Source organism: Oryctolagus cuniculus, chromosome 12 (genome assembly GCF_964237555.1).
Source record: "Oryctolagus cuniculus chromosome 12, mOryCun1.1, whole genome shotgun sequence".
Taxonomy (NCBI): Eukaryota; Metazoa; Chordata; class Mammalia; order Lagomorpha; family Leporidae; genus Oryctolagus; species Oryctolagus cuniculus.
The window spans coordinates 111,380,589-111,395,057 of NC_091443.1; the positions used below are offsets into that span (position 1 = coordinate 111,380,589).

At 58.4% G+C, this 14,469-nt stretch overlaps 1 protein-coding gene across 4 annotated transcripts in view; it reads right to left on the bottom strand.

The window, feature by feature from the left end:
- Positions 1-14,469, bottom strand: part of THSD4 (thrombospondin type 1 domain containing 4) — a 399,410-nt gene that overhangs the window by 121,553 nt on the left and 263,388 nt on the right. Inside the window, exon 1 of one of the 4 annotated variants that reach the window (XM_051821773.2) lies at positions 5,482-5,716. The exons of the other annotated variants lie outside the window; for them this stretch is intronic. Within the exon in view, the coding sequence (XP_051677733.2) occupies positions 5,482-5,556 (75 nt within the window). The 5' untranslated portion in view covers positions 5,557-5,716. Of the gene's footprint in view, positions 1-5,481; positions 5,717-14,469 lie in introns of those variants that run through there. 4 annotated transcript variants of the gene reach the window in all.

Here is a 14,469-nt window from a genome sequence, read left to right on the forward strand (position 1 = left end):
CATGGGGACGTGGGCTTCCCAGGCTGGGGCTGGGCTCGTGGGTGGGGTGGGTGGCTTCTGCACTTGCTTGCACCTGTGAATTTTCTCTTGTGCACAAGGGGCCTCCAGACGGCTCATGGGAAAGACACCTTGTCTCTCCATCCCTATCTCCACCAACTTGTCTGCAAGGACCACGCTATGTTACGCTCCTTGGAAACAAAAGAAATGGTAAGGATAGGCATCGAAACAAAAGGTATTCAACCCTCCACCAAAGGGCTGCTGGTTTGGGGACTGAATTCCCACTTCTGCTGCTGTCTGAACAGTTTCAAAGCACAGGAAAAGTGAGAGACTTTCGAACTATTTCACAAAACGATCGCAACCCTGGTCCAGCACCATCAAAGACAGCCACGAGTCCGTAACTCATCTAACAAGACGAAAAAATGAAAGCACTCGTAGGAGAAATCAAGCTCAAACTGAATGAACAAACCCTCCTGAGTGAGAAAATGGGGCGTAAGCACACAAAGACGGTGTAGCAGCTAGAAGTCTGTGCTGCCCCTCGCTGCCCGAGCGCGTGGAAGCACACGCCAGGCGGCCCTCTGACGGAGGCGCGTTACGCTTGCAGAACTCCACACCTGGTCTTGACACAAACTGAAAAAGCAGGTGGTGACTGGTCCTATGGATCCACCTCAGCTCTCGGCAGCTGTCACACTTGCTGACGACACAGCAGCCGCGTCCCCAGCGCAGCCGGGGGAGACAGGCCACGGCTTCTGCTGCCCTCTCTGCACCATGTTCTGGAAGCCACCGTGACTGCCGTGAGACAACAGGGGCAGCACAGAGAGCAGGGGTCGGGCAAGAAAAAAACGCTCTTATCTGCAAGTCGGGACACACACAAACCACAGAAACACACATACACACACACTCACACATCCATACAAAAACCACAGAACATATGCATGCAAAACAGAAACACATCAGATTCATACACACAGATACCCATGCACACACACAAACCACAGAAACACAGACACACACACACACTCAAACCACAAACACAGATTCATACACTCACACTCACACATGCACACACACAAACCACAGACACACACAAACTACAGAAATACACTCAAACTCACTCACACACATTCACACACCACAGACACACAGGCATGCACACACACCACAGACACACAGGCATGCACACAAAGCCCAGAAACTCATTCAGACTCACACACACTCACACACGCACATGCACACAAAGCACAGGAACACACTCAAGACTCATACACACAGCACGCACAAACTCAGAGAAACACACAGATGCATACAGAAATACACAGAAACTCATGGATGCATGCACACACACAAATTCACAGACCACATACAAAGACTCAAAGACATGCACCAAACTAAAAAACATACAAGCACAGATGCACACATATGCACACATATGCACACCAACTCACACACACAGACTCATACACAAAGTCACAGACACACATATGCACACACAGAAACACACATGAACTCACAGCCTATGCAAACACACGGACTCACACACATGCACAGAAATGCAGGCATGTACACACACAGCACAGACACACGCATGTGCACACACTCTCCTCACACTCGCACAGACTCATGCGCACACGCACACTCGCCGTGTTGGCCGGCATGCAGGGACGGTCCAGGACAGATGCTAACCTGCTACTGGGCTGCATGGGGGAGGGAGTCAGGGGAAAGACAGACTTCTCTGTTCTCTCGGTTTCCGGCTTGAATTTGTTTTCACCACAGCCGTCGTCGGCACAGAGTCACACAGCAGCAGCCAAAGTCGCACGGGGCAACGTGGCAGGCCGGAGACTCCAGGTCTTGCATCGTGAGCTGGGGGCCCCACCGCTGGCTTCTTACACCCCGTATCAGAGAGGGGGGCAGGAGGAGGGGCTGAGTGAGCCCGCCCCTCCCCGCATCTGCACCTCCCGGGGCTCCCACGACCGGCCTGGCAGCTCCACACTCACCCCTGAGCTCACTTAGCCTTACCACATCCAACCAGCTTCGCTACCAGGTTACAGGAAGAAGTCACACAAAGACCACCTGTGGCCGTAGACACGGAATCTCCAGAACTTCGAGAGTCACGGAGGAAAGCTGGGCCCAGGGGCCACGCCCCCGCCTGTGTGCCTCCGTCAGCCCGGCCAGGCCTTGTTTCTGGAACATGCCGCAACCTCCTCCCTTCCTTCCGGGGCCCTGGAGATGTTCTCTCTCTGCCTGGAACGGCCTCCTCCGTCTTTCACCGGATAGGTCAACATGTAGGCCCAACTGCTCTCCTTCACACAGGTCCAGGACATGGCCTTGGGGAGGGTCCCCTGCACCCCTCCCCCACCACTGTGCAGACTCTGAGGTCTCTCCTGACACCTGCTTTCCTTCTGGGTGCCTGGAATGTTGCTACGGGTGCCTCGGGGTCCCAGGCCCTGAGCCTCTAACACGCTCCCCTGGTTGGCAGCACCTGCCCCACCCCTCCACCCCCTCCTCCTCCACGTCTTTCTCACGCCCCTCCCCAGTGATGTACCCAGAACTCGCCACTGCGTTCTACAGGGGGCCGTGCTTCACACAGGCTCTGCCCCTCACTTGTCCCACTCCCCAGGCACCTGCTGGCCCTTCCTGAGCACCTGCAGAGCCACCCTTATCAGCAGGCACCTGGGGAGCAGCCCAGCTGCCGCTAGCGGCTTCTGAGCAGGTCACACTTCAGAACGGTGGTGCCCAGAGGTGTCTCTGACCGCACTGAACCGAGGCTGGAGCCGCACACAAAACGCACTCTGATAAAGCCTGGGATTCAGCAGCCAACGCACCGAGTCCTGCCCCACTGCCCCATCAGAATCAAAGAAACACCACGCTGATCCTTTCTCGGGGGGCTCATGGATCCTTTCTCGGGGAGATCCTTTCTCGGGGGTCCGTGGATCCTTTCTCAGGGGGTCCGGGGATCCTTTCTCAGGGGGCTCGTGGATCCTTTCTCGGGGGGTCCGTGGATCCTTTCTCGGGGGCTCTGTGGATCCTTTCTCGGAGGGCTCGTGAATCCTTTCTTGGGGGGCTCCGTGGATCCTTTCTCGGGGGGTCCGTGGATCCTTTCTCGGGGGGCTCCGTGGTCCCCAGCTGGCCCTCTTGCACTTCCCTCCTGCACCCCCACCAATACGCAACAGCTGGGTCCTGTGTGACAAACTGAGCTCCACGTTCAGAGTGGAAAACGCAACCCCCCTTCCGCCCTCCTGTCTGCTGCATCTTGCAAAGAAACCGGTGCCTGGCACCCTGCCCACGCCAACAAGTGCACCCTCAGTCCAAACTAACTTCATATCCTTTCCGCCTCTCCAGGATGCATCTACCTGTGCCAGTGCACGTGGGGTGTGGGGGGTCCTAACCCCGCCAAGTCAGAGGCCTCCCAGGACTGCAGGGTGTCTTGGTTTAGGGTTCTGGCAGTCAGACAATGAACACGAGGCAGTTGGGCCGTGTGTCCACAGCTTGGGCTTCTCACAGTGCCCCTGGCCACCTGCTGGCCCATACACCTCTGCAAGGAGCCTGCACCCCAGAAACCTGCTCTGTGAACTGCTGCTCCCACCCAAGGACACAGGCAGCCGAGCACCCTGGGTGCACGGAGCCTCCCTTCCTTTGCAAAGGCACGATGATTAAAACCTGCGGGAGAGCATGCGGGAGGAGGCCAGAAAGCTATAGTGACCGAGGGTGACGCTCTCTGAGTACGGGTGAGTTTAGCAAGCCACACAGCCGCAAAAAACGGAGCTCCTATAACAAATAAACACCACATTCTTCAGCGCTCTGCATAACCCACGCTCTTTTTAGGGAGGGAGGGGGCCGCTCCCTCCCCCATCACCGCATTTCCAGCAGCAGGGAGAAGTGTCCTTGTACAATTCCCCAGGGGCAGGGGCCATTCAGGAGCCGCGGGCATGTGCACACACACACACACACACACACACGCACACAGGCGGAGGGCCAGAGAGAAGAGAGGAGCCGCGGGCATGTGCACACACACACACATACACACACACACACATGCACACAGGCGGAGGGCCAGAGAGAAGAAAGGAGTCGCAGGCAGCCCGGGGGGAGCACGGCGGAGCAGGCATCTCCACGGCTGCCACACACAGGCTGCAACCCCGGGGGGGGGCTGTGCGTGAGCCCCGTCAGCCCCCTTCTGTGTCTCCACTGCTCTGCTGACGGCCAGGTGCAGCGGGGTGCACGTAACACATGCTGGGGCACCCACGTTCCACAGCGGCTGGAGGCTCTGCTCAGCACGGGGCCCCCCACACCACGCGCCGGAGCCCGCCCCTCGCCTGCTCAAGTGCTCCCTGCTGAGGGAGGTCGAGGTCGGCCCATTTGTCATTCTCACAGCAGGAAATCACCAGGGAAGCTGTGAACCGTGGCCACAGCTAGGGGGCAGTGGCCCACTTTCCGCGGCCAGCAGCAGCCACCCATCAGCCGCTCAGGGTCCACAGCTCCCTGCTCCCGGCCCAGAAAGCCTCGGTGGAGCAGACGACCACGCGGTCGCCAAGGGCGACAACCTGCAGCCCGCCCAGCCCCTGGCTGCAGGCGCGTCTGGGACACGGCTGTGGGGAACCTCAGCCAGCCTCGCAGCGTTGGCCGTGGCGACCCCTGGCTGTCCCCCTGCCCTCCTTGTCCCTGAAAAGGGACAGCCACTGGCGTCTGGCCTCAGAGCCCACAGGGTCCCTGAGCCCAACAAAAGGCACAGCTGTGAAGTGGCCTCCGTGGCCTTTGGAGGCGATAACACTTTTCACTGGGCTTTTCAGAGAGGGAGATGGATTTGGGCGTCACAGTCTAAGACCTCCCGTCGAAGGGGAGGCCGCGAGGCAGTCACAGCTGGGCCACAGGTGAGGGTGGGACATGGAGGGGCCTCCCCCTCCCACACCCGGGATCACCCCTCCCAGGCTCCCGGAAGCATCGGCGATCCAGCAAACACGCGAGCTCAGCCAGCCAGAACGCGCCGTCCGTGAGCCCTCTGTACGCGGGTCTGGGCACACGCCCAGTGCTGCTGCCTGTCACTGTCCCTCTTCAACCCGAGATAGCACTGAGCACACGCAGATCTTTCTAAGTGTGTTGGAGCAGGGGCAAAGGCAGGACAGAGAGGCAAAGCCCCCGGCAGCAGCAGGCACAGTGTCTCTGCAGCCCTGGGGAGAGACCCTGACCCTGATGGGCTGACAGTCCCTCTGGGGAATGGGACAAGCCACATTTTTGCAGCTGCGGCAGGCATCTGTCTCCAGGGCCGCGAGGACTCCCCGGAGTGGCGACGGCACGAGACTTCAGGTGTCACGGGAGTCTTCAGAAAGACGCCTTTGTACAGGAAAAGGCTCAAGGCACATCCAAGAAGTAAGGGCGATCACGCACTGCTCTCTGCACCCCACAAAACCCCATGCCACGGCAGAGGGAAGACGCACCGCCCCGCCGACACAAGCACAGCTTCCGACCAGAGACCCCCTTTGGGCTTACCTCTCCCCCAGGTCTCGCGGCGACTGCTGTCTGAGCGCGCAGCAAGGTTAGGATCAGGCAGCTGACAAACATCATTACCCCAAGTCAGAACCACCCTGGAGGGGTGCTCGGTCTGCCAAGCGCTAACAGCTAGCAGATGCACTTGCGTCCCGGGAGCCCAGCCCCGGAGTTCCGACAGGCACCACCGCTCCCCCGGCCCGCCCGCACCGCGCTGCCCGGCGCTCCCTGCTCAGCCTGGGCTGTGCAGCAGCCTGTAAGCTGATCTCTTCATGTAATAACGTCTCCGGCTAGGGGAGGGGACAGCGGCCAGCTGGGAGCTGGGGGGCTGCCTTTAACAGAAAGCAGAAAAGGGGGAGGGCCAGGAACGATCAATGGGAGCCGTGCATCTGGTCTCATTCACGAGCCGGGCTCCAAGGTACGCACTCCCCACGCCGCGAGCCGAGGCCAGGAAGCACGAGCTGCAGGCTGGGAGCTGGGAGATGGGGTGCTGCCTGGGCCAGGGCCTGTGCACCCCTGGGCAGGCGGCCGACCCTCTCTGGGCCGTGGTCAAGGGTTGGGTGGTGGGGGAACTGAGTGCCCTCTTCGTTCTGAGCTGATGGCTGCAGAAGTCTTGGCAGTCACGGGCGGGTGGCATTGTCCAGGGCAGCTTGAAGGGGAAGGGGAAGGGAGCCCACGTGGGTGGATCTGAGGTCCCCCTGCCCACCCACGCACATGAGGAGGACTGCGGATGGTGGGAAAGTGAGTGGCAAAGCCGGGAACAAGCATTCCCAGGTGTCCGTGCTGCTGGTAGAGTGCAATAAAACGCTGGGTGGTCGTAGAGAAATCGGAGAGCGAGTCTGGGTAGGTCCGGCTTGACAGCAGAGTGGAGCTCAGGCGCACAAGGGGCACGGGCGGCAGTTTGGAGACCAGAGCTGGAGCCAGCACGACAGAGCATCTGGAGTGGCTGTCCTCACCCTGACAAAGCCAGGGTCAGGTGCGGGACGGACTGAGACACCCCCATTCCCCGAATGATCAGCCTCTGCCTGGAAACCACTGGGGCCACTCCCAGGGGATGGGTCAGGGTGCAGGCACCGAGGCTGCCGTGGACACAGCAGGGTCCTGCAATCAGGCAGGCGTCGGTTCAAACCCCAGGGCGGGACTCAGGGTGAGTCTTCACCCCCGTGGGCCCCAGATGCTCTTCCCCTTCAAAAGGGGAGCGCCCGGATTATCAGTGAGGTCACGTGCACACAGAACACCAGCAGAGTGTGCAGCACAGGGCGACTGCTACAAAGATACAGGCCTCCTCTTTGATCTCAAACAAACATCGGCACTCCGTCCCAGAGAGGGAATTAATCAGACTCGCCAAGCCTCAGGTTATGAGCATTTCCCCGCAGTAACGAGGGGACGTTACAGCCACAAGCAGTCTGCAGCCACACGGCAATTCACTGGCTGCTGGTGTGTGCGGGCGGGAGCTGCAGTCCCGTCTTCTGGCTGGGCAAGGAGGAAGGGGTGGCGAGGACAAGGTCTCCGTCAGAGAAGGAAAGGAGGGAGGGGGCTTCTTCTCTCCCTCGCCTTCCTCCCTCCCTCATCGTCACCACTGCCCAGCACAGGGTCTGCACGCTGCTCAGCTGAACGAGCCCTCTGTCTACTGCCCTGAAAACTCAGCATTCTCTTTAAACGTATTTATCTTTATTTATTAGAAAGACAGAGAGAGAGAGAATCTTCCATCGTTTGCTCTTTCCCAAATGGCTGCAACAGCTGGGGCTAGGCCAGGCTGATGCCAAGAGCCTGGAATTCCGCCAGGGGCTCCTGCGTGGGTGGCAGGGACCCAAGCACTTGGGCCACCTTCTGCAGCCTTCCCAGGTCTATTAGCAGGAAGCTGGACTGGAAGCCGAGCAGAGGGCACGGGAACCAGCGCTCTGATACGGGAGGCTGGTGTTGCAAACGGTGGTCTAACCCACTGAGCCACAATGCAGCCCCCGGGGAATGACTTCACAAACCAGCACTCTCAGAAGACTGGGGCTGCCGTCCAGGCAGGGGCTGGGGGTCTCTGCAAAGGGCCGGTGGTGCATGTTTTCAGTTCTGCAGGCCACAGGCTGCTGTGGCAGAGACACAACTCTGACCTTGTGGTACAAGGGCAGCCACAGGCAATGCTCAGGACGGCCATGGTGTGTTCCAATAAAACTTTATAAGAACAGGCACAGGCACCATACATGGACGGCCACAGCTATGTTCCAATAAAACTTTATAAGAACAGGCACAGGCACCATACATGAACGGCCATGGTGTGTTCCAATAAAACTTTATAAGAACAGGCACAGGCACCATACATGGATGGCCATGGTATGTTCCAATAAAACTTTATAAGAACAGGCACAGGCACCATACATGGATGGCCATGGTGTGTTCCAATAAAACTTTATAAGATCAGGCACAGGCACCAAACATGGACGGCCACAGCTATGTTCCAATAAAACTTTATAAGAACAGGCACAGGCACCATACATGGACGGCCATGGTGTGTTCCAATAAAACTTTATAAGATCAGGCACAGGCACCATACATGGATGGCCACAGCTACGTTCCAATAAAACTTTATTTACATGAACAGGCATAGGCAAAACACATAGCAATGGATGCATTTTAATAAAACTTTACTTGTGAGAACAGGTACAAAGCCAGACTTGGTCCCTGGTCCAGAAACGTCTGTGAGTGCCCTCCAAATCCTCCGCCATCTGACTTGCGTCTTTTTGGCTGCACTACAAACGCTCACGGTGGCTTCCACGTCACAAATACGAAGGAGGATCTTTCTGCATTCATCATTCCTCCGTAGTACTCCCTGTACCCCACCACGAGCACCGTGCTCACTGAACGGTTGCTCCTCCAGCCAGGCACCCTCCTAGGCTGCTTTGTCTCTGCGATGCGTGATTCCAGGGGCTTGGTGCCTCTGCGCTGTGTCATTCCAGGGGCTTGGTGTCAGTGTGATGCGTGATTCCAGGGGTTTGGTGTCTCTGCGATGCGTGATTCCAGGGGCTTGGTGTCTCTGCGATGTGTGATTCCAGGGGTTTGGTGTCTCTGCGATGCGTGATTCCAGGGACTTGGTGTCTCTGCGATGCGTGATTCCAGGGGCTTGGTGTCTCTGCGATGCGTGATTCCAGGGGTTTGGTGTCTCTGCGATGCATGATTCCAGGGGCTTGGTGTCAGTGCGATGCGTGATTCCAGGGGCTTGGTGTCTCTGCGATGTGTGATTCCAGGGGCTTGGTGTCAGTGCGATGCGTGATTCCAGGGACTTGGTGTCAGTGCGATGCGTGATTCCAGGGGCTTGGTGTCAGTGCGATGCGTGATTCCAGGGGCTTGGTGTCTCTGCGATGCGTGATTCCAGGGGCTTGGTGTCTCTGCGATGCGTGATTCCAGGGGTTTGGTGTCTCTGCGATGCGTGATTCCAGGGGCTTGGTGTCAGTGCGATGCGTGATTCCAGGGGCTTGGTGTCTCTGCGATGCGTGATTCCAGGGGCTTGGGGTCAGTGCGATGTGTGATTCCAGGGGTTTGGTGTCTCTGCGATGTGTGATTCCAGGGACTTGGTGTCTCTGCGATGTGTGATTCCAGGGGCTTGGTGTCAGTGCGATGAGCCACGTGCATCCTGGGATGCAGCACGCTATCTCCAGTGTAGAGTGTGTCTCGTCTACACTGCTGTGTGAATCAAGACTCTGCTCCTCTGCTCCTCGTCAGGGCTGAATAACGGTCCACCCTGGGGCCTGCCCCATGTGTCGGAGGACACGTGCACCTGCCCATCTCTGGATGCTGTGAACGCGGGTGTGCAAGATCAGAGAGCCCTGCTCTCCACCACCCGGGAAATAAGCTAGGAGTGGAGCTGCAGGACGCACGGTCATTCTCTAACTTGTTCCCACAGCGGCCACACCCAGTTTCCGCAAGTCCAATGTCCCCACTTCCTTGCCACCACTTGGGACGAGCCACATTCCCAGGCGCCAGTGCAGGTTCTCGCCCTCCCGCCAGCCACTCCTTCACCAAGATGGCCAGGACTCCGCCCTCCCGCCTCTCGTGGCCTCGGATGGCCAGCGTTCTTCTAGTACAAGGAGGCCGGCGCCACGGTAGGGACTTCTCAGGTGGCGTCTCCCGTGTTCCTGGCCGAGGCTTTGTGACACCACACGGTCACACGGCGGGGGTGGGGGGGGCAGGCTAGTGCGCTGGTCCCGGCAGCTGCCCCCATAGCCAGCTCGGGGAGACAGCGCCGCACTGTCACTGCTTCTCCAGTGCTGGCCGAGGCTCCTGCTGCGCCCTGAGCCAGTCCGTCTGTGTCCCGGACCCTGCGCCATTTCTCTGTCCACCCTCCGTGGGCCACCTCCTCCCGATGTGCAGGCCCCCAGAGCCAGCTGCCGATGTGCAAAGTCAGCAAGTCCAAAGCAGAACTAGCAAACCCGGTCTCCTCCAGCCAGTGAATGACCTCACCACCTATTGAATTCCTGGAGGGTGAACACAGGGTGTCGTGTCAGGTCCTCTCACCCCCGGCTTCCTCCCCGAAATGTCACCAGGTCTAACCGACCTCCTGGCCAGTCTCTGCCCCACATTGCAGCTGCCATTGCTCCGGCCCAGCCAACTGCCTTCTCCTCTTGACCTTCCATGGGGACCTCTGTGTTTGGGTCCCTTCTCCTCCCAGCTCCCTTCCCCAGCCTTCTTCCTGTGCCTTCCTTCTTCTGCTGTGTGACCATGACATTCTGGAAGACGACTGGCCAGGGAGTTTCCCGAATGCCCCCCCCCCCCCATTTAGATTGTTCTGATGAGCAGGGAGAGGCACTGGGTTGGGGGGTGGCCTCCTACACCACGGCCATCACTGGGATGTTAACCTGGAACAGTCGGGACAGAGGCGTCTGCCTGTCTCCAGGTCAGCAGCTGTCCACCCTGCCCGCCGTATCCTGTCGGTTAGGGGCGCATCGTGAGCCCAGCGGGATTCAGGGCACGCAGACAGAGTGAGAGCATCTGCTGACCACTTGGGAGGAGAGGCTCTGAGGCTATGCAAATGCCCATCTGCCCCTAACGTGTCCCTCGCTGGTCCCAGCATCCATCTGGACGTCTGGCTTGCAGCAGCGGCCTGTGCTGCTCTCGTCGTGGTTTTCCGTCTCCCTCGTGCCTCCGGAGGTTTACTCGGAGTTCACTCATCCGTCCTCGCCTGTTTATCACACCCATCGCCTGCACTCCTCTGCTTCTGAGGGTCTCTCCACAGGCCCCCGTCAGCGACGGAACCCTCAATGCCAATGTCAGGCCGTCTGCCTTCCCGCCTCCTTCCCCATCACCTTTGGCCACAAGGGATCCTCCCCAGGGCCACGCGTGCCTGTGCTCCGTGCCTGAGCCCCACCTTCGTGGAGGTAGTGACTCTTGCTCTTTGCCGCGGCGCGGTGACTAAGCTTGGGGCGGGGTCGTGGTGCCATCGGGGACACCCGTCTCTCACATCAGAGTGCCTGCTTCAAGTCCCGTCTCTGCTTCTCCCTCTTCCTGCCGATGCGCCTGGGAGGCAGCAGGTGATGGCTCAGGGACGTGGGTCCCTGCTGCCCACACGGGAGACCAGGACGGAGCTCCGCGTCCGGCTCTGGCTGCTGTGTTTATTTGGGGAGTGAATCAGCAAATAAGCGCTCTCTCCCTTTCCACCTCTCTCCCTCTCCCTCTTTCTCTCTCTCTCCCCCATCCCTCTCTCTCTCTCTCCCCCTCTCCCTCTCTCTCTCTCCCCCTCTCCCTCTCCCTCTCTCTCCCTCTCCCTCTTTCCCTCTCTCCCTCTCTCTTTCCCTCTCTGTCTCTCTCTCCCTCTCTGTCCCTCTCTCTTTCCCTCTCTGTCTCTCTCTCCCTCTCTCTCTCCCTCTCTCTCTTTCCCTCTCTCTCTCTCTCCCTCTCTCTCCCTCTCTCCCTCTCTCTCCCTCTCCCTCTCTCTCCCCCCCCCTCTCTCCCTCTCTCTCCCTCTCTCCCTCTCTCTCCCTCTCTCTCTCTCTCTCCCTCTCTCTCTCTCTCTCCCTCTCTCTCCCTCTCTCTCTTTCCCTCTCTCTCTCTCTCTCCCTCTCTGTCCCTCTCTCTCTCCCTCTCTCCTCTCTCTCTCTCTCTCTCTCCCTCTTTGTCCCCCTCTCCCGCTGTTGCTCTGCTTTTCAAATGAATAAACAAATCTTTTTTTTTTTTTTTTTTTGACAGGCAGAGTGGACAGTGAGAGAGAGAGACAGAGAGAAAGGTCTTCCTTTGCCGTTGGTTCACCCTCCAATGGCCGCCGCTGCAGCCGGCGCACCGCGCTGATCCGATGGCAGGAGCCAGGATCCAGGTGCTTTTCCTGGTCTCCCATGGGGTGCAGGGCCCAAGCACCTGGGCCATCCTCCACTGCACTCCCTGGCCACAGCAGAGGGCTGGCCTGGAAGAGGGGCAACCGGGACAGAATCCGGCGCCCCAACCGGGACTAGAACCCGGTGTGCCGGCGCCGCAAGGTGGAGGATTAGCCTATTGAGCCACGGCGCCGGCTGAATAAACAAATCTTAATAAAACTAAGCTCAACTTGTTCATGAACACCAAACACAGGGAACCACCTAAATATTCACCAATAACTGCTCACTGGATGATCTATTTATACCCATAAAGAGCAATTTTTACAAGAGAAAAACTGAAGGCTTCTTCCTAAGCGATGCTACAGAGCATTGGCAGGACTTATTGTTTTTTGGGAAGAAGGAAAGAAGGTGTGCAACGGTGTGACCACCGCCCAGTTACCTGTGCAACGTGTTTGTGTGACTGTTGGTATGTTGCCACCACACTGGAACTCCTGACTCGGGCCGCCTCCAGGGAGGGGAGTGAGTAGCCTCAGGGCAGAAATGGGAGGGAAACTCACTGCTCTGTTGTGCATCTGTGCTCAGAGAGGAGCCGCCCACCCTCACAGGGCGCCCACAAACCGCAACCAGCCTTCCCTGTGGTATACACTGTGTCAACTGGAAGACTTGATACTAAAAAAAAAGTGAAGTATCTCATTAATGTATGTCTATGCTGATTAAATGCTGAAAAGACAGCATCCGTCTTCAGTACGTCCGGTTAAATAAAAATACAGCCTGGAAGTCAAGTTCATTTGTGTGTTTCAATCTTTGAATGGGGCTACTAGAAACATTTTAAGCTGTGTTGTATTTCTGTCACATGGCACCTCTGTATGTCCTTTGATGCTCAGTGCACCATCAGACACGTGCACGCACTGCTGTTCGACAGGTGAACTGAAATCAAAGAGCGGTACCACTACCACCTAAATGGACGCACACCAATCCCTGGCTCTCCCGGTGATCCCACGGGCACCATGTATTCCAGGAGTTCTGCGGCACCAGGCTCCCCACCCTGCCGAGGGCGGCACCCCACTCCACCAGCACACACCCTCGGACGACCTCCGCCAAGCACACTGCACTGTAAGGGTTAACGCTGGTCTGCCTTCACCAGCAGAGAGCGGGAGGGAGCCCAGGAGGACGGGCTGTGTCCTCCGTGTGTCCCTGGGACTCAGCACAATGCCTGCCTCGTGCAGGGCTGAATAAGGGAACAGATGCCAAAGGGGTCCTTGCAACACCTCCCTCCTGAAGAGAGGAGGGAGCTTCCATGGGGCCCCCGCAGGCCAGGAAGCAGAGATGGGAAAGGAAAGGTACCCAGCAGGTGCCTCGCTCCAGGAAGTGCAGATTCCAACCACACTTCTGGGTGCTCTCGAGAGGAAAAACAGGAGTGGGGGAAATGTTGGAAAACAATAAATGCTGAAAGTCTGAGACCACGTTTCTGTCTTTCTCACAAACAGTGACCCCACGGCAGATAACTTGCTTCCTGCACAGAACAGACAAGCTCGGCTCCTCCACAGGGGTGTGCGCCGTGTGGCTGAACTGTTCAAAGCATCCCTGTGTTTGAATACACCTGCGTTGTGAGGAATCAGTGGGAGAGGCCTCGGTGGAGAAGGCACTGCCGTCAGACGGGGCTGGCAGGTGCAGGTGTCCGGGACCACAGAGCCAGGCAGCAGCCAGGGAGGGGAGGGGCACGCAATGCAGAGAAGACGGCTCTCCACTCTCCCTCCAGGACCAGGGGGATCATGGGACCCTCGGCACAGGGTGCTGCCTCCACGGCCCCGGCCATCGGCAGGGCAGCCGTGCCGAAAGGCTGGGCACCTCGCGGGCTCAGGGTTCAGGGCTCCGACACAGAGGCAGGAGCAGGATCAGAGACAATGCCGGTGAGATGCTCACTAGCAGGGAGCTGGACTGGAAGAGGAGCAGCTGGCACATGCACTGGTGCCTGCATCGCAGGCAGTGGCTGTACCTGCTACCCCACGGCGCCGGCTGGGAAAGGATTTGAAGCAGAGTCTCAAGAAGGCCCAAGTCAGGAGAAAATGTTTCTCTATCTGGATCTATGGTTCCATTTCTGCAAGATGAAAATGCCTCGCACAGAGTTAAAACTCACATGTACAGCAGCGAATGCATTTTGCTCGTTCGTTTGCTGAGACCATCAGTCCTCGTCACGCGAGTCTGGGCTCTGTGGCGCTCACTGCCTGGTGCAGGAGGCCAAGGCTGACGAAGCCCATTTAGGGCTGCAGGTAGAAATGCCTGTGGCTGGCACAGCGGTCTGGCCTGCTGGGGGCGGGGGACTGGCCTGTGCCGGGGCTGCGGCGGCTCTCCTGGTGAGTGCAGGGAGCAGGTGCACATGAAGGTGGTGAGCAAGAGGGCCGAGGACAAAGGGAGGCTTTCCCAGTGAGGGTCTATTAGGGCAGGGCCAGCAGCCACAGGACCAGATGTGCACTTTGCCAAGGCCACTGCTATACAGAGAAAGGGCTGGGGGTGAGGTGGGGGCGGGGCGGAGGGGAGACTAGCGTGGGGGCAGTGACAGCAGCGAGCCCTGATGGTGGCCATCCAGAGGTATGAGAGCCTGGAGAGAGTGCTGGAAAGAAGGGAAGAGGTCAAAGGAATTTCTGGAATACACAATGGAAAAGGGCTCATGTCCACGACCTCGCAGAGGAAAACCAAA